Source organism: Macaca mulatta, chromosome 7, assembly GCF_049350105.2.
Source record: "Macaca mulatta isolate MMU2019108-1 chromosome 7, T2T-MMU8v2.0, whole genome shotgun sequence".
Lineage (NCBI taxonomy): Eukaryota > Metazoa > Chordata > Mammalia > Primates > Cercopithecidae > Macaca > Macaca mulatta.
In genome coordinates this window covers 105204549-105224920 of record NC_133412.1, presented here as the reverse complement: position 1 = coordinate 105224920, position 20372 = coordinate 105204549, and the positions used below count along the sequence as shown (strand labels likewise).

Genomic DNA, 20372 nt, shown 5'->3' with positions numbered 1-20372 from the left:
GCAGAGATTGTAGTAATACAGCTGCAAACCATGGAACACTAAGGATTGACAGCCACCACCGGAAGCAAGAAAGAAGCAAGGAAGATTTACCTAGAGTCTCAGAGGGAGCATGGCTCGCTTTCAGACTTCCAGCTTTCAGAACTATGAGACAATAAATACCTGTTCTTTAAAGCTATCCACCTTGCAGGACTTCACTATGGCAGCCACAAGAAAATAAGACAGAAAGGAACTTCCTCAACATGACAAAGAACATTAAAACCCACAGCTGATATCATACTCCATGATGAAAGAATAAAAGCTTCCCCTGAGATAAGGAACAAGACAAGGGTGTGCTCCTTTCACAACTGCTATTCGACATTGCACTGGGAGTTCAAGCCACAGCAATTAGGCAAGACAGAGAAACAGAAAGCATTGAGATTGGAAAGTAAAGGTATCCCTATTCACAGAAGACAAACATATATAAAATCCCCAAATACACACAAAAAATAGAGCTAATGATTCGGCAAAATTTCAGGATACAAGATCAACACACAAAAATCAGTTCTACACACCACCATAAACATCCTGAAAATTAAACTAAGTAAACTCCATTTACAATAACATTCCAATAAAATACATAGGAATAAAGTCAACCAGGGCAAGACTTGAACACCGAAAACTACAAAACAGTACTGAAAGAAATTAAAGACTTAAATAAAAAAGACATCAAGCATTCATGGATTCAAAGACTTAATATTGCAAAAATCACAATACTGCCAAAGAAACCTACTTGGTGATTAAATGGAATCCTTTTCAAAATGGATAAGACAGCTAGAATTAAAACATACACAGAACACATACAAGTGTTGGCAAAAACATGGAGAAATTTGAACCCTTGCACATTGCTGGTGGGAAGTAAAATGGTATATCCACTGTAGAAACAATCTGACAGTCCCTCAAAAAGTTAAACACAGAATTATCATATGATCCAGTATTCTACCCCTAGGTACCCCAAATAATTGAAAACAGGTACTTGAACGAATCGTTGTATACACGAATGTTCACAGCAGACTGTTCACAATAGCCAAAAGGTGGAAATAAACCAAACGTCCACCAAACAACGACTGAATAAGCAAAATGTGTGTGTGTGTGCATGTATGTATATACACATAATGATACATGTTACAACACAGATGAACCTCAAAACAATAATGCTAAGAAGCAGAACAAAAGGTCATACATTGTGTGATTCTACTGATATGAAATATCCAGAATCAGTAAATTCAGAGAGACATAAAGCAGACTGGTTACTGCCAGGGACTGGAGTAGGGGGAAAATAAGAAGTAACTGCTTAACGTGTACAGGGTTTTCTTCGGGGTAAATGAAAATGTTCTGGAACTAGATGAGGTGGTGGTTATCCAACATTGTGAATATACTACCTGCCACTGAACTGTACACTTCAAAATGGTTAGTTTTATGTTATTTATGAACTGCACCTCAGAAAAAGCAATGTAAAAAAATCATTCTCACTCAAATGTTGATAATCATGCTTCTTTCTTACTATAATTTTTCTTCTCCCTAGTGTTTTAGGGCTCCACTCTTGTATAGCCTGTTTGCACTGCGAACATTTCTTCCCACCCTAGATGTCTAACCTGAATTATGTCAACATATAGCTTTCATTAATATCTAGACATTGACAATTACTAAAATCATATCTAAAGACAAAACCACTTTCTAGAGATCCATAGTCATATATACAACTGAGTCTCAGGCTTTTATATGTCCCACAGGCACCTTGGAAGATTTAACATGTCCAAACATGAATCCATTATGAAACTGCCATTTCTTATTATAACTTCTATTTTCATTAATGGAATGCCATCTACAGTTACCCTAATAGAGCAATCTGAGAGGTACTTCTGAGCCCTCTTTCAACCCAATATCTATCAGGTTTATCATCCTTATTAACTCTTCAGTAAGACCTATTATTCCCTTTCTCTTCAGTTGCTCTCTTCCGCACTATCCCTTTTTGTCTACTGTAAACTTATTACCAGTATTTCAAGGGTCATTTCCCAACTGGAACCTAGCACAACTTATTAAGATAGTACTATTATAAAAATAAGGACATATGCTTCCACCATGATGCCCTGATTGCTATGGAAATTGCCCTTCCACAGTGAAAAACTAAAGACTCGAAAAATTGTATGAAACACCAGTTTTCAGACACTTAACATTGATCACTGAACATGAACACTAATCACAGTTCAGAACCACGATCCATGAGGGAAAAAGCAGCAAATGAGGCAAGCTGTCTGAATGCCCCAACATAATGTCTGGAGAGTTTTGAGATGGTAGTTAGTGATGGGAGGTGGAATCACAATGGTCTACCAAAGCGGAGGAGATATGGGAGTTCGGAAAGACTGAGAAGTCTAGAATTTGTGGGGTAGAATACCAAAAAGATGAAGAAATACAGAGAGAAAGAGTATCGGATATGCAGAAGAGTCTCTGGGTTCTCTGGTTGAATACTGCACATGTATGAGATAAAACTTCCTGAGGCCAAGAGCTGAGAATAGTTCAAGTTTTATTCTCAGAAAACCTTTTTCATATATGGGGCATAGGGTCAAATCTTGTTTTATTGTAGGTATAAACAAGTATCAGAATAAAGGCTGCTTTAGATCTGCCATACAAACTTACAATCCATCTTAGAAAGGACCAAACTGATTCACAAGATAATTAACATATGAAAAAACAAATCAAACATTTTTTCTTTTTCTCCACCAGCCAAGCAGAAGCACCGAGCAAATCTAACATTCTTTAAAGAAACACTAGTAACATCATCCAATTAAAAATTCAGAAGACTAAATAATATAAAATTCAGAATTCTGACATCAAAACTATCAAAACAAGAAGGAGAAAAATATAACCCACCAAACAACAAAAACAACAGAAAGAGACCCAGAAATGATATACGACATAATTTGTAAACCAAAAATCTTAAAATAGCTATTATAAATCGTATATGCCCAAAGACATATATACACGGGAAAACATCAATATAATAGGTATAGAAATGAATACATAAAAAGAAAGACTTAAATGGCATTTCTACATTTGGCCATACAGAAAAAAAAAGTTTTAAAGAATTCCTAGAGGTCTAATGCACGAATAAGGAGTGGGAAATGGAAGAAGAGAAAAAAATACTTTAGGAAATAATGGCCCCAAATTTTCCAAATTCGAAAATTATAAACTAAGAGAGCTAAGATGCTCCAGAAACCTCAAGCAGATGTAGTTTTTTTTAAAAATAACATACTAAGATTAAAATTATGTGATAATTTTATTATTTTTAATAAAATTGCTGAAAACTAGAGAGAATAATCTTGAAGTAGTTGGGAGTTGAGGGAGAAAAGAGAATACATCACAGTCAGAAGAACACAGATAAGAATGACAGCAGAAATCTCATTAGGTATGAGATACCATAATAAGTAGTCTTTAAAGAGAGGAATGAAAAGGAAAAAAAGACAACATCAGCCTAAAACTCTATACCCAGAAGAACAAAGTTTGAAACAGTCACATTTCCTGATTTTAAAACTTACTACAAAACAATAATGAAAACGGACAGATAACAGCATGTATAGACAGATATATAGATCAATAGAATATAAGTGAGTCCAGAAATAAACCTTCACATTTATGGTCAACTGATTTTGAACAACTGTGCCAAGGAAATTCAGTAAAATAGTCTTTTTAATAAATAATGCTTATAAAATGGATATCCACATGCAAAAGATCAAGCTGAAGCCTTTCCTTAAACCACACACAAAAATTAAGTCAAAATGGATCACAGACCTAAATGTATGTGCTAAAACCATTAAAACTCTTGGAAGATAGGTAAATCTTCGTGACCCTGGATTAGGCAAAAACCTTCTCAGACACGACATCATGCACACAGCAACAAAATTTTAGAAACAGACAAAACATACTTCATCAAAATTGAAAACTTTATGCTTCAGAGCATATCATCAAGAAATTGTACAAAACTACCCACAGAATGGGGAATATTTTAGCAAATCGTATTTGTAAACAATTTGTATCCAAAATATACAAAGAGCCCTTAAACTCAACAGTAAGACAAACAATCCAACTAAAAAGTGGGCAAAGGATCTGAATAGATATTTCTTCAGAGATGTATACAAAAAGCCAATAAAGCACTTAAAAAGATGTTCTGCTTCATTAGTCATCAGGGAAATGCAAATCAAAATTATATGAGATACATTTCACATTACCACTTACTCGACTATAATCAAAAAGAAAAATAAACATTGGCAAAATGTGGAGAAATTGGAACTCACACTGCTGATGGGAATGTCAAGTGGTGCCACCTCTTTGAAACAGTCTGGTAGTTCCTTAAAAGGTTAAACATAGATCCAACAATTCTACTCTAAGTATATACCCAAGAGGTGAAAACATATGTCTACACACAAACTCTGACAGTAATGTTCACAGCAGCACTCTTCACAAGAGTTAAAAAGTAGAAACAAACCAAGTGTCCATCAATGGATAATTATTCAGCAATAAAAAGAAATTAAGTACTGATAGATGATACAATATGAATAACTCGAAAACTATGTTAAATGAAAGAAGCCAATCACAAAAGACCACATTATATATGATTCAATTTATATGAAATATCCAGGAATAGGCAAGTCTGTAAAGGCAGAAATTGATGGGGAGTAAGAGTGGGGAATAGAAAGTGATTGCTTAATCAGTATACTCTTTCTTCTTGGGATGATGAAAATGTTCTAAAATTGATTGTGCTGATGCTGGTACAACTCTGTGAATAAACTACACTTTAAATGGGTGTATTGTATAACGTGAATTATATTTCAATTAAGCTATTACATAAAAGAATTCTAATCTAAGAAAGTATCTTTCAAAAACAAGGACAACAATCTGTTTAAAGCAAAAATTATAAACATGTATTGTGATTTTAAAACATTATAGATTTAAAATACATAACAACAGAACAAGGCATGAAGGAAGTATATCGTTCTAAGGTTCTTATAAAACACATTAAAGTGGTATATCACTTGAAGGTAAACTATAAAGATGTATACCACATAAGAAATGAAGATCTATAAAAGCATAAGTAAAGAAAAAGATATATCACAAACACTACTCAAAGTAAAAAACATTGGCTATATTAATACTAGGCAAAGTAGACTTCAGAACAAAAAATATGGCAAAACATAAAAAGAAATTTTTTATAATGATAATACGTCAGTTCGTAAGGCATTCCTGGCCAGGCATGGTGGCTCACACATGTAATCCCAGCACTTTGGGGGGACTTAGGTGGGAAGATTGCTTGAGCTCAGGAGTTTGAGACCAGGCTGGGGAAAATGGCAAAACCCTGTCTCTACTAAAACCAAAAAAGTTGACTGGGTGTGGTGGCAGTCCCAGCTATTTGGGAGACTGAGGTGGGAGGATTGCCTGAGTCAGGGAGGTGGAGGTCGCAGCTAGCTGAGATTACACCTGTGCACTTCAGCCTGGGTGTTAAGAGAGAGAACCCTGTCTCCAAAAAAAAAAAAAAAAAAAAAAAGACATAATCCCAAATGTGTATGAAATTAACAGATCTTCAAAATACATGATGTAAAATCTAATAGAACTGAAAGAAGAAACACACAATCTACAATCATGATTGCAGATTTCAACAGTATTCCTTAATTTTACAAAAGTAAACAAGAAAAATAGGATATACAAGACTTGCCCAACAGGCTCAAAGAATTTGATCTGACATTTATAGAACTCTTCACACTATAATAAACATTCAGTTCAAGGTCTCATTAAACTATTCAAAAGAGACCATATTCTGGGCCATAAAACAAGTCTCAATAAACTTAACCTGGAATCAAACTCTTTGTTTTTCAAATGCAAAATAATTAAACTAGAAATGAACAAAAAAGATGTGGAAAACCACCAAATATTTAGAAATGTAATAACCGATGAGTTAAACTGTTTTTTTGAAAAAGGGAAATTACAAAGTATTTTGAATTAAACAAAACCTGAACACAACATATCTATATGGAATATAGCTAAAACAATGCTTAGAGGAAAATCTGGACCATTAAATATTTACAGTGGAAAAGAAAACTGGTCTAACACAGTAATCTAGATTTCTATTTTAAGAAACTTCAGAGAAACTAAAGAAGATAGAAACAAGAAGTAGAATTCAATAAATTAAAAAATGGGAAAAAAAAAGGAAAATCAGTAAAAGCAAAAGCTGGTTCTTTGAAGTGATCAATAAAATTGATAAACCTCAACCATACCAAAAAAGACACAATTTAGTAACATCAGGGTAGAAAGACATCACTACAGATGCTACAAGGCACTAAAAGAAAAAGGAATTTTATTAAAAACCTTGTCAATTTAGATGAATGCATTCCTCAAAACACACAAACAACCAATGCTTACTCAAGAAGAAATAAAAAATCTGAATAGCCCTATATCTACTAAAGAAATTTAAATTAAAAACCTCCTCACGAACAAATTCCAGGTCAAAATCATTTCACTGGTGAATTCTACTAAAATTAAAGAAAGAAATATTACCAATTCTACACAAACTCTTCCAGAAAATAAACTTAATCTATGATGCCAGCTTTTTAGTCTGATATCAACCAGACAAAGACATTGCAAGAAAAGAAAACTACAGACTAAAATCCTTCATTTTAGAAAATGAATTCAGCAATACATAAAAAGGATAAAACATGACCAAGTGGTATTTATCCCAGGGATGTAAGGTTAGTTTAACATGTGAAAATCAATGTAATTCACCATCCACAGCAAAAAACAATCATTAAGATAACCTCAACAGATGCAGAAAACCACGTGACAAAATCAACACTTATTTTGTATAAAAACTCAGCAAACTGGGAATGTTATAGTACTTTCTCAACCAGATAAAGTTCATCTACAAAAATCCAACAGCTAACATTATACTTAATAATAAAAGACCAGATGCTTTTGGGGGTGATGAAAATAACTTAAATCTTAATTGTGGTGGCAGTTATATGACTATAGATTATAAAAATTCATACTGTACAATTCAAATTAGTGAATTTTATTGTATGTAAATTATATCAATAAAGCTGATTTTTTAAACTGTCAATATTTTCTCCAGGGTTGTTCAAGAAAGATTAGTCTTTTAAACAAGAGGACTGATTATAACAACACAATTACTGATCATTTATATCATTACATCTAAGGATCTATAAACAGCAAAATATCACAATTTTTAAGAAATGGGTATCTGCAATATATTTACAAGCTGAACTTTAAATATAAGATGGTTATGCTACAGTCCATTTTGAGAGCTGTAAATTTATGAAATTTAGATGAAATGAACGAATTCCTCAAAAGACACAAACAACCTCGTAGGCAATTAAGAGTTTCTGCTAAAACCATTTAGTAGTTTTAAAATTAGTAATAAAATCAAGCAATATATTACAATGACAACAGAAGAATTAGTTTAATCTTTTATTCTACTCTATGGTCTATGTAATCTTTCTACCAAAGTACTTAAATATATAAATTACCTAAGAGTTGACCTAAACTAATTCAAGTTGTGTTAAGAATTGGACTAGACCTGCATTTTATCCTATATTTGGAATTCATTTCTTTTCCTCAAACCGAATCACTCAACTACTATGAAATATTCAAGAAACGGAAATTTTAAATAATAAATGTACAAAACGCTAATCTATAATTTTATTATTGCTTTTCGATCACTAAAGGAAAGTATTTTCTAATTGTTCAGTTGTATCCCTACGCTTAATTATAATACTAGAGAAAATCAGAATTCTTTAAATCCAAAGCAGGAAGTTAGTATTTTAAGAACCTTTGCATTTCTGCTACATTAAAGATGGACAGAAAAATAGACAAGAAATTTATCTAATAACACTTCTCAAGTATTTCTTGAAGGGAAAAATAAATGATAAAGAGCATATCCAAATGTAGCCTCTATAAATTAACACTTACTAACTGAAGGCAGAAGACACATGCCATTTCAACTACAAAACTAGTGGATAATGCAATTTCTTTTTTCTTTTTTTTTTGAGATGGAGTCTCACTCTGTCACCAGGCTGGAGTGCAGTGGCGCAATCTCGGCTCACTGTAACCTTCACCTCCCGGTTCAAGAAATTCTCCTGCCTCAGCCTCCCAAGTAGCTGGGACTACAAGCACGCACCACCATGCCCAGCTAATTTTTGTAATTTTAGTAGAGATGTGGTTTCACCCTGTTGGCCAGGATGGTCTCGATCTCCTGAGCTTGTGATCTGCCCACCTCGGCCTCCCAAAGTGCTGGGATTACAGGCGTGAGCCACTGCGCATTCTATCCTCTCATTAAGACTGAAAGTCAACATTCCTTATAATAATATCTATTACCAAATAGATAACTCAATATATATACAACTTAGTTGATAAACCAAAGGGCAAGGTGTACATGTGAATAAATATGAGCATGATTTTTTAGCAACGACAAGAGTATCCTACTTTGTTTTTCAAACAATGCTTATCTATCAAGAGATCATTAGTAACAAATAAAGCCGAAACTGACTTAGCTCATGTTTTCAAGCCATTAAAATGTGTAGTACATTCAGTCACTAAGGTTACATAGTTAACTCGTGTTTGTTTTAAATGCACTCAAAAACAATCTTCTGTCCCTATTTTCCACCTTTAACTTGCCTATTTTTTTAGTTTTGAGATTATATGAGGCAAAGTAAACATAAGAGCAGGTTTGCTTTTAAAATAATGAGGATATCTACGCATTCCTTAAAAATACAACACAAATCATATAAATGTCAAGCTAGAACTATTGAATAAACAGTAGCATCACAAATAGAACAAGCTGCCTTTTACACATTTACAACTATTGCTCTAAGTTTTAAAAGAAAAATCCATATGTAAAATGGGTAATGCAAGTAAACAGTATTGGACTTAAAAATATGGGACACTTCCAAATTATTCAAACCATAACTGTATCTCTTCATTAAATAGCGTAACTTAATAAAGTTATTCTAAATCCCAGAATAAGGTAAGCTTAACAGTTTAGTATTCAACTTTGCCATTTATTACTTCAGGAGAAGTCCAATAAAAGCATTATTGGTCAACAAAAACTTCTTTCAAATATCAGATGGTTACCTGATCAGATGGAGTTAATATAAAACAATCCTAATAATGAAAACTATATACCACTTTCAAAATTTATTTTTAACAAATCACAAACGTTAGACAAACTATTGGTGTATCAAAAGTGAAATTTAAAATCAAATCTCTTGCAATGATTCTTCTATCCTACCTGTATCTTCAATAAATTCCACACATTTCTCAACAAATAGTGGTATGGGCTTCTCAGCTGTAACCAGATCCTGGAGGGGCATCCCAAAGTAATTACTTTCCCAATTTCTACGTGTTGGTGGATTGAAGTTCTTAGTTTTCTTTTTCTGCTATAAGAAAACATATTTAAGTTAACACTATTAAAATTAATTTCGGAATAATAGTAATAAGCAATGTAAATACACAGTTCGGATCAAAAGAAAAATTATAAAGCCACATCCAACCTAAATGTCCACCAATATGACTCACTAAATAAATTTTGCCAGAAGTAGCAACTTGATTGGAGACATAAGTGAACAGAAAAAAAATGGCTTATTGGAAGAAAATGTTCTCTTTGGAAAATGACAGAAGACTTGATAGGTCGGGAGAGATTAGAAAATAGCACTTTTCAATGCCAACACAAGGGACACACTAGGGGTAAGCAATACCTGATTCAGTTTAGGTGTGATATAGTAATTTCATTTGGTCTCTGGAGGCAGGTCCAAGTGAGTTTTTTGTGTCTGTCTATATTTGTAAGAACATAAAAGTTCTAATTATTGATTGTATAATGATGCTATATAACTCCATGAACCGTCCATCATTTGTCCCTTATTTTTCCATTTTTTTCCTACCTAGGGATGCTTTTCATTTTTTACAGACGAAGTCTCGCTCTGCCGCCCAGGCTGGAGTGCAGTGGCGTGATCTCAGCTCACTGCAAGCTCCGCCTCCCGGGTTGACGCCATTCTCCCCCTCAGCCTCCCGAGTAGCTGGGACTACAGGCGCCCGCCACCACGCCCGGCTAATTTTTTTGTATTTTTAGTAGAGAGGGGGTTTCACCATGTTAGTCAGGATGGTCTTGATCTCCTGACCTCGTGATCCACCCACCTTGGCCTCCCAAAGTGCTGGGATTACAGGCGTGAGCTACTGTGCCCAGCAGTTTTTTATTTTTTTCTTTTTAGACTGAATCTTGCTCTGTCACCCAGGTTGGAGAAGAGTGGCGCAATCTCGGCTCACTGCAACCTCTGCCTCCCGGGTTAAAGCAAGCCTTCCAAGTACCTGGGATTACAGGCATGCACCACCATGCCTGGCTAATTTTTTTTTTTTTTTTTTTTTTTGTATTTTTAGTAGAGATGGGGTTTCACCATGTTGGCCAGGCTGGTCTCATGATTCGCCTGCCTCAGCCTCCCCAAATGCTGGGACCACATGCATGAGCCACAGCGCCCAGTCGATGGCTTTTTTTTTTCTTTTTTTGCGAGGGAGTCTGGCTGCCACCCAGGCTGGAGTGCAGTGGCGCGATCTCAGCTCACTGTGGAATGCCTCCCAGGTTTACACCATTCTCCTGCCTCAGCCTACTGAGTAGTGGGGACTACAGGTGCCCACCACCATGCCCGGCTAATTTTTTTGTTTTTTTTTTAGTAGAGATGCGGTTTCACCGTGTTAGTCAGGATGGTCTCGATCTCCTGACCTCGGGATCCACCCGCCTTGGCCTCCCAAAGTGCTGGTATTACAGGCGTGCGCCACCACTCCCAGCCAGATGCTTTCTTAAGTGTTAGGATAACATTCAGAAGTAATGTACAAAACGTTTTAACGATAGTTAAAAAAACAAAATTAAATATGAATTTTCACAGTTGAACTTCAAAGTAGCATTAGAGGGAAAATGAATCTTAACCAAAGAATGAACACCTCAAAAACTTAAGGAAGTATTTTTGGGAATCAAACTACTGAGGAGATTCTGATTCACTCTCTAGGGTATAGCAAGGATTCCTACAGATGACTCTACTGTGCACATCCCATTGAGAGTTTCTGAAGTATAGGAAGATGGACAAGTTTTCAGAAATTCAGAGGATATTACGGTACTTTTATTGACAGCCCTTGTTTTTGAGGTTAGTTTTATCTACAAATTTTTATTTTCTCTGGCATAAATCACAAATCTATTAATATTTGTCCTATTTGTATATGTGTGGGCAGAGGAAGGGAGCACAGGCAGGGCTTTCAATGCCTAAAAACAATGGTCTTCATCTTAGTTTCTCATTATTTCTGGAAGTCTTTCTTTTGAATGCATACTTCAAGGTATTCTTCTGAGTCTCTGAATATCTTAAATATCTTAAGTACTTAATTAAATCCTTTCAATTTCAGGTCACTCCATCCAGCAAACTCTCAGAGCTCATGAAATCTGACTTCTAAATCACCCACCATCATTCTCTGGTGATGCAGATTATATGCAACCCTGTTAAGTGCAGATTAGACCAAACACAACTAGGTGTCTGGAATGTTATCAAGGGGGCACTGGAGTGTTTGTTTCTGGCTCAAGACCTAACTCAGCAAGCCAAGTGCAAGTCAAGTGGTGTGGATCCTTATTCCTTAAATGATCACTCCACTTCCACTACCACCAAAACAGAACAGTGCAAAGTGGAAATGAAGAGACTATAACCTCAAAGTTGAGGCAGGGGTATGGTGGCTGAGTTCTTTTCTTTCTCAGAAACACAAAGGTGCTTTGTAGCCTGCCAACTATTAGCTATATTATCATTTGATTAGAAAAATGAAAACTGAAGCAAAGATGTTTTCTGTTTGGAGATAAATGCAGTGTTGAAAGAGTACACGTAGATTTTTTTTTTTTTTTTTTTAGGGAGTCTTGCTCTGTCGCCCAGGCTGGAGTGCAGTGGCGTGATCTCAGCTCACTGCAAGCTCTGCCTCCCAGGTTCACAGCATTCTCCTGCCTCAGCCTCCTGAGTAGCTGGGACTACAAGCGCCCGCCACCATGCCTGGCTAATTTTTTGTATTTTTAGTAGAGACAGGGTTTCACCATGTTAGCCAAGATGGTCTCTATCTCCTGACCTCGTGATCCGCCCACCTCCGCCTCCCAAAGTACAGGGATTATAGGTGTGAGCCACCGCGCCCAATCGAAAATCCAATTTTTGATTCATTACTACATTCATTTGTATTTGAACTTTTACTTAAATGCAAATGTCCAGCCTTTTCTCTAGCCACTTAAGCAAATTTCTTATCTGCAAAAGCACATCACAGTAAAACAAACATTCCATTCAGCAATTACATCTCATTAAGTGTCCAACATATTGGCCGGGCGCGGTGGCTCAAGCCTGTAATCCCAGCACTTTGGGAGGCCGAGACGGCCGGATCACGAGGTCAGGAGATCGAGACCATCCTGGCTAACACCGTGAAACCCTGTCTCTACTAAAAATACAAAAAACTAGCCGGGCGAGGTGGCGGGCGCCTGTAGTCCCAGCTACTCCGGAGGCTGAGGCAGGAGAATGGCCTAAACCCGGGAGGCGGAGCTTGCAGTGAGCTGAGATCCGGCCACTGCACTCCAGCCCGGGCTACAGACCAAGACTCCGTTTCAAAAAAAAAAAAAAAAAAAAAAAAAAAAAAAAAAATAGTGTCCAACATATTAAAAACTCTCATTTGTGTACGTAAACAGGACTAGGAAGAAGAAAACAGCCCTTTCCAGAACTGCTCTTCCTACTTCAGTAATATCAGCAACACAAGGGGTCACCTAAGCAACATCTTCAAATAAATACTACAGTAACATTTTTAAAAAACCAAACACCTCAAATTACTTCACCAGTAACCAAAAATTGAACAAAACTTATGCAGCGAAATGCAGTTGACTCGACGCTCAAAGAACCAATTCCAGAAACAAGAAAACCGGATGTCTATTTTCTTACATGTGATTCTTGAAATTAAAAAAATCAAAGAGGCCAGGCGTGGTGGCTCACGCCTGTAATTCCAGAACTTCAGGAACCCGAAATGGGTGGTCACAAGGTCAGGAGATCGAGACCATCCTGGCCAACACGGTGAAACCCCATCTCTATTAAAAATACAAAAATTAGCTGGGTGTGGTGCCCTGAGCCTGTAGTCCCAGCTACTTGGGAGGCTGAGGCAGGAGAATCGCTTGAACCCGGGAGGCGGAGGTTACAGTGAGCTGAGATTGTGCCACTGCACTCCAGCCTAGTGATAGAGCGAGACTCCATCAAAAAAATAAATAAAATAAAATTAAAAAAATCAAAGCAGCAGCGTGACAACAGGAGATGAAATGTAAAGAAACTGAAACAAAAAACTCATCACAGAAACAAAAACCTACTTAGAAGTAGCAAATAAAAGATTCAATATATTTGAAAAGATCAAAATAAAATGGAAAACACCATCAGAGAGTTCCTTTTCCTGCTATATCATTCCTATTATACACACCACAAAATGCTGGGTTTTGCTCATTTAAAAAAGTCTCTATCTTCTACTCCCTTTTGCAGACAAACTATATACAAGTAATCTATACAAGATGTCCCAATTTCTCTCCTTCCATTCATTCCTAAATGTACTCAAATTAGTTATCACCCTCAAAATTCCACTAAATCAATCTGCTCTTATTAAGGTCACCAAAGACTGTTTTCCATAACTAGCTCTCAGTTATCATCTTGACTTTTCAGCAGTCACTCTCTTCACTGGACTTCTAAAGAGACCCACCCCTGTTATCTCACTCACTCTTCCCTTTTTAGTCTTCTTTTCTGGTCCCTCCTCATCAACACTGTAATGCTGTGAATATTCTAATCAGTCTCTGTCTTTTGCTGCTGTTATTTGAGACAGCATCTTGCTCTGTACTCAGGCTGTAGTGCAGTGGCACGATTATAGCTCACTGTAGCCTCGAACACTTTGGCCTTAAGTAATTCTTTGGCCTTGGTCCCCCAAAGTGCTGGGATTACAGGTTGAGCCACAGCGCTAGGCCCTGATTGTCTTCTTTTCTCTATCTATACTCACCCTCTTGGTAACATCATCTATATGCTGATAAGCTAAATTATTATTTCCAACGCAGCTCTTTCTCCTGAAGCCTAAACTAATGTAAAACATCCTAACATCAGTTTAAAGTCTAAGAAAAACCTCTCATGCTTTCCTTAAAATGTAATCAATCTGCAGCCTTCTCCATCTCAGTTTTTGGGAATTCTATCCTTTCAGTTGCTTGGAATAAAATCTTGGAGTCATCCTCGATCTCCTTTTTCTCTCATACCCTACTTCCAACTGTTAGGCAAATGGATAGATACAGAATCTACTTACTTTTTACCATCTTCATTGTTAACTCCCTGGCCCATAAGGCTATCATCATTTCACATATATGGATTACTGCAACACCTGCTTAATATCCCCTGCTTCTACCATCATTCCGTAGAGGCCATCCTCTACAGAGAGCTAGAATGTTGGCTCCTTGAATAGACATATACAATCTGCATGCCTTGGATTCTGCTCCTTTACATTTTGACCTAATTTCCCTCATCACTTACTCCTCCCTCAAGTCACAAGTTTTCCTTGCTATTTTAATATGCCAGGGATGCTCCTGCCTTAGCACTTTTGTAGTGGCCGTTCCCTTTACCTTCTCAATGAAGCCTACACTGACCACCCTATTAAAAATTGTAATCCAATCCCAGCTACTTGGGAGGCTGCGATGGAAGCACAGCTTGAGCTTAGGAGTTTAAATTCCAGCCTGGGCAACACGGCAAGATCCCATCTCTTAAATAAAAAAAAAGAAAAAGAAAAAAAAGCAATCCTACTGCTGTATTTCCCAGCCCCTCCCCAGTACTCTGCTCCTCTTACCCTGCCTTTTCTCCCCACAACACTATGTTAACTACTCATGTATCATTTTTTTATATTTTATATTTTATTTTTTTTTGGGGGGCTCCCCCTGCTACAATTTAAGCTCTACACAAGGGCAGGAATTTTTATCTGCTTTGTTCATAAACATACCTCAAACATCTGGAATACTATGAAATAAATTAGTACAAATGGTCCAGAAAGAGATACTTGGGGTCTCTTCTAAAATAATGAGCTTAATTTGTAGATTAAACGACCTTACTATGTACTAGGAAAAATAAACAACAAATAAGAGCAAATCAACAAGTTAGGGGCATATCATGCTGAACTTGGTAAGCTACAAAGAATCTTAAAAGCATCCAGGCAGAAGAAACAAATGACCAACAGTGGGGGGGGGAAAAAAGGCAGGACAGCCTCAGAGTTGTCTGGAAAACTGGAAGCCAGAAGATTCATCTACAGGAATGTTCATGGGAAACAAGTGTCGAGAATTCTTAACCAATATGTTATTCAGGTATGTATAACTCGTAACACGTTTTTTTAAAAAAGTCTGCAAATATATAATAATTATATTTAAATTATAAGTCTCAAACTCCTGAAAAATCTTAACCACATGATAAAAAATCAGTTAAAAAACTTACACTGGAGAATTTATGCTATGAAAAATGTAAGAGTGAACACTGAATATTGTAAAACTAATTCTAATTAACAGTGTTATGGCTATTAATTTATAATTTTTCAGGTAAAGCTATAAAATGTAAAAATAATTTGATAACAGGCCAGAACTAAAAGCCTCAACCTACCCTATATACAGGGGGAGGAGGGATGAGATATAAGATATAATTACACTAGTGCACAACAGGTACGATAATATACTATTTGGAAGGTGGAATAAAGATGATAAATTGAAATAGGAGTTCAATATATTTAAAGATAAAAATATGAAGTACATAAATTAATAGCTCCTTCTTTTTTTTCTTTGCTAATGAAGAATAAAAACTAGAAAACAAGAAAATAGCAAGCCAAAACTTATAACATAAATATAAATATAACAGGATCAACTATAACAAAAAGATTATCGGGCTTAGTGAAAAAGTAAACTCAACCAACCACGTGCCATTTAAACAAAGGACTCCAAAGAGTTAAGTAATATATATGTATATTTTAAAAGAGCAGTATTAACACTGGAGTTGTTAAGGCAAAAAGCCTTTAACCATACAAACAGACTCACTTGACAATGATCTAGAATTCAATCTATCAGGCAGCAACAACAAATTATAGCAGAAATAAGTAAACATCTATGGAAACAAAGAGTCAGAAATTTTAAAGGATCTCCTTTACTTTGTCAGCTCAAGTATGCCCAAATTAAGAATAAGCACTGAATGTTGATTTTAATAGATTCACACATACACTAGATAAATTTTAAGTCTTATAAACAGTATAATCCCATTTCTATAACATCATTTATGTTCATGTAAGTATAGCAAAAATTGTAAATTTTAACCCTTCTCTTTTCAAAAAGGAAAAAGATCTGAAATCATATTTTACTCCAATGACTTCCAATTTGAGTTTCCTCTGGTCCCTATATACTGTCTCATACTTGAGATTCTCCACATATCCCAGCATATTCTGCAATTAAAAAAACCCAAGTAATACATGCACTACCTACCTTCCTCTCCCTTCCTAATGGCCTGAAATCACATTTAATTGAGAAACAGAAAAAATAGGAACTCCCTCATATTATTGCCAGGACCAATCTAACTATAACCCTACTCGAAATATTTCATCTTTTCCCTCTATAATAACTGCAGTACCCAAATCCTGATCACAGGATTACACATCACCTAAATCCTGATTCTCCTTCCTCTCTTTCTTCTCCTTCAGAATCACTCCTATTCCCCATCACTTTTCTCCTATAGCATCAATTTGTCCCTCTCCTGGGTCATCCTTATGAACATACAAATACTCTCCAATTTCTCTCATCTTTAAAAACAAACACAAAAACCCTCCTTTGATCCCACATTGCCTTCTAGTTACTGCCCCAATTCTTGCTCCCTTTCACAGCAAAACTTCTTGAATATGTCAGACATCCATTGTCTCTACTTTTCCCATCCCAGTAATTCTTTAACCCACTTCCATCTGGCTTTCCCTACCATTCCCTTAAACCACTTGTCAAGACCAGATACTATCAAATGAATAAGAAAATTTTTTCTTTATCCTTGATTTCTTGGCAACATTCTTTCTTGAACTTTCTCCTTGAACACTTGCTCTGTTGGCTCCCGTATCATACTCTTCACTAGCTTTTCTCTTTTCCCACTAAGGATTTCCTTTCAGTCTCATCTACCAATAACTCTTCTACCCAAACTCAGTTCTGAGTTCTCCCTTCTTCTCTAACTGTAACTCTCCCCTTATGTGAATTTATCTAATCCCAAAACTTTAAATACTTTATACATCTTGATAACTCTTCCTGAGTACCACACTCATACACCTAAATTTTAGACTTTGCCACTTCCACTTATATGTCAACATAGATATTTTAAACATAAAAAGCACAGATGTCTTTATTCTCTCTAGTCTGAATCCTTTCACCCTTAGTCTTTGCTATCTTAGTACATCTACCCAACTGCTCAAACCATAAACCTAGGAGTCAACCTTGGTTTTCTCTTTTCCTTCACTCTCCACAGCAAACATATCACAAGCCCTATTGGTACAACTTCCAAAATACTATTTAAAATCTGGTCACATTTCCTTTTGGTTCCTGTAACTGGCACAATATATATAGCACATGGTAGATACTCAATAAACATTGACAGACGCAAACAACTAAAAACAGGCACCAGAGGAAAGCCTTCACCACATAAGATTTCTGTTAATATATAAAGTACTATTGGTTTACATACGATTTACGGTAACAGTTTCATTTACCTAATTCTTCATTCCTGTAGGGGTTACTAGACAGGTATGTCTAAGCTTAAGCATCCTAACCTAATCAGGATTCATATGAAATAATGACTACTCACATCATCAAGTTATAGGAAGAATAGCCAACTCTATGTGAATTCACTTGGAAAAAAGGTGATGTACTTTCAACAGTCTCTAAGAACTGAAGAAATCACTATACGATGTGCAGAGCATTTAGTTTACTGTAAAGGATATTCAAAATCAGTGGAATTTAATGCCCTTGAGAAACATATAATCTGTTATAATGAAAAAACACCTCGCTACTAGTCATTAATAGCACATACAAAATAATATGTGATTAAATGCCAAAATAACTAAATGTAAGACTTAAATCTAGATTCAAAGGGTAGAACTTATATAGGAATGGATAATGTCAGGGACATTTTCGGAAGTTAGAAAGGGTATAGTGTGTAAGTAATTTCCTCATTTAAACATTTGGGTGCCTATTGTATGTCGGGATGAAGACTATAGAAATCACCAGAAACTGCCATTTACTGCTTACTATCTATTAGGCACTTATTAATACTATGTGCATAATCTTAATCTTCACAATGGCTCTGAGCCAGCTACTATTTTCCGTCTATTTTGACATACCTGGAGCTTAAGAGTATGCGTGGAAACAAATAAGGTTAAAAACGTCAGCAAGGGCCATACTGCAAATGGCTTTTGACGCCTAACTCAGGTATTTGGAACTTTATACAGAGGTTACAAATATACTTTGTAAGGACAGGGATCAGGCACTTCTATTTTAGCACTGCCCCCCAGAAAGCAACATAAATACCAGTTTGAAAAAATTGGTGAATGGAACACAGATACTTAATTAAAAAGTTACTGTACCACAAATATTGGTGAGGATGCAGCAGCTCACGCCTGTAATCCCAGCACTTTGGGAGGCTGAGGCGGGTGGATCACGAGGTCAGGAGTTCAAGACTAGCCTGGCCAAAATGGTGAAACCCCGTCTCTACTAAAAATACAAAAATTAGCTGGGCATGGTGGTGGGCCCCTATAATCCCAGATACGCAGGAGGCTGAGGCAGAGAACTGCTTGAACTTGGGAGGTGGAGGTTGCAGTGAACTGAGATCGCGCCACTGCACTCCAGCCTGGGCAAAAGAGCGAGACTCCATCTCAAAAAATAAATAAGTAGTATACCCACTCTGGAAAACAGTTTGGCAGTTTCTTATCCTGTATTTGAACGTTCATGACAACTTTATTCAAGATGGACAAAAACTGGAATGACCTGATGTCCTTCAACAGGTTAAAACACTGATGTATCCATATTATGGAATATTATTCAGCAATAAAAAGAACAAACTGTTGATACATGCAACAACTTGGCTGAATCTCAAGGGCATTATGCTAAATGAAAGTCAATCCCAGAAAGTTATATGCCCTGTGATTCCATTTATACAACATTCTTGAAATGACAAAATTATAGAAATGAAAAACAGATTAGTGGCTGTCAGTGGTTAGTGATGGGTGAGGAGAAGGAAAAGCATGTAGTTATAAAAAGACAAAACAAGTAATTTGCTAGTGATGGAACTGTTTTACATCTTGACTATAGGAGGGATGCACAAACCCATACACATGAAAAACTGCAAAGAACGAAATATACATATGTACAAATTAGCACAAGTAAAACTGGGGAAATCTGAATAAGATCTGTAGATCATATTAATGTCAATATGCTGGTTGTGATATTGTACTAGTTTTGCAGGATGCTACCATTGTGGGAAAATTGGCAAAGAGCACGAGGTCTCTGCCGTTTTTGTTTGTTTGTTTTTAAACAATAGCATGTCAATCAACAATTAGCTCAAAATAAAATCTTTATTTCTTTAAGAAAAAGGTCTTTGTGATAATGCAGGTAAGAAGTAATGACAATCTTAACTAGTATTATGAAAATGGAATGGAAGCAACATATTTTATAGCAGAATAATGAATGATAAACAGTTGAGTATGATAAATGACAACAGCATGTAGCTCTGGCCCACAGTTAACATAATGCTGAAAATATATTCTTACTCAATCATGGTGAGGCTGGGGAAGAAAACGCTATGACCTATATGGAAAACCCTACCTTTCTTATTGAACAGATACAAACATGCCTTGTATTACTGACTTCTAGAACTTCAGAGACATTTTCTTCAAGACACAGTCTCCTACACGAGGGTTTCTCAATTTCAAGATTATTGGCACTTTGGGCTATATAATCCTTTGTTGTGGAAAATGGCCTGTGAATTCTGCAATGTTTAGCAGTAACCCTGGCTTCTACCCACTAGATGCCAGTAGCAACCTCCTACTTCCAGCTGTGACACCCGAAAACGTCTCTAGACGCTGCCATATGCTTCCTGGAGGGCCAAAGTGACCCTGGTTGATAGCCACTGTGCTAGACTAGTAAAAACAAAGACCAATAACTCAAGTTTGGGAAATAGCTACAGATGTATTTCTGAAAAGCCTGAGAATTTTAACTTTAAAAA

The 20372-nt window shown here is 36.2% G+C and overlaps 1 protein-coding gene across 9 annotated transcripts in view; it reads right to left on the bottom strand.

The window, feature by feature from the left end:
- Positions 1-20372, bottom strand: part of ARHGAP5 (Rho GTPase activating protein 5) — a 71770-nt gene that overhangs the window by 26099 nt on the left and 25299 nt on the right. For 4 of the 9 annotated variants that reach the window (XR_013395097.1, XM_077937617.1, NM_001198663.2 and 1 more), the window contains 1 exon segment: positions 9329-9476. The exons of 3 other annotated variants lie outside the window; for them this stretch is intronic. Coding sequence is in view for 5 of the 6 variants with exons in the window: in XM_077937617.1 (XP_077793743.1) it covers positions 9329-9476 (148 nt within the window). In the remaining variant the exon portion in view is untranslated. 9 annotated transcript variants of the gene reach the window in all.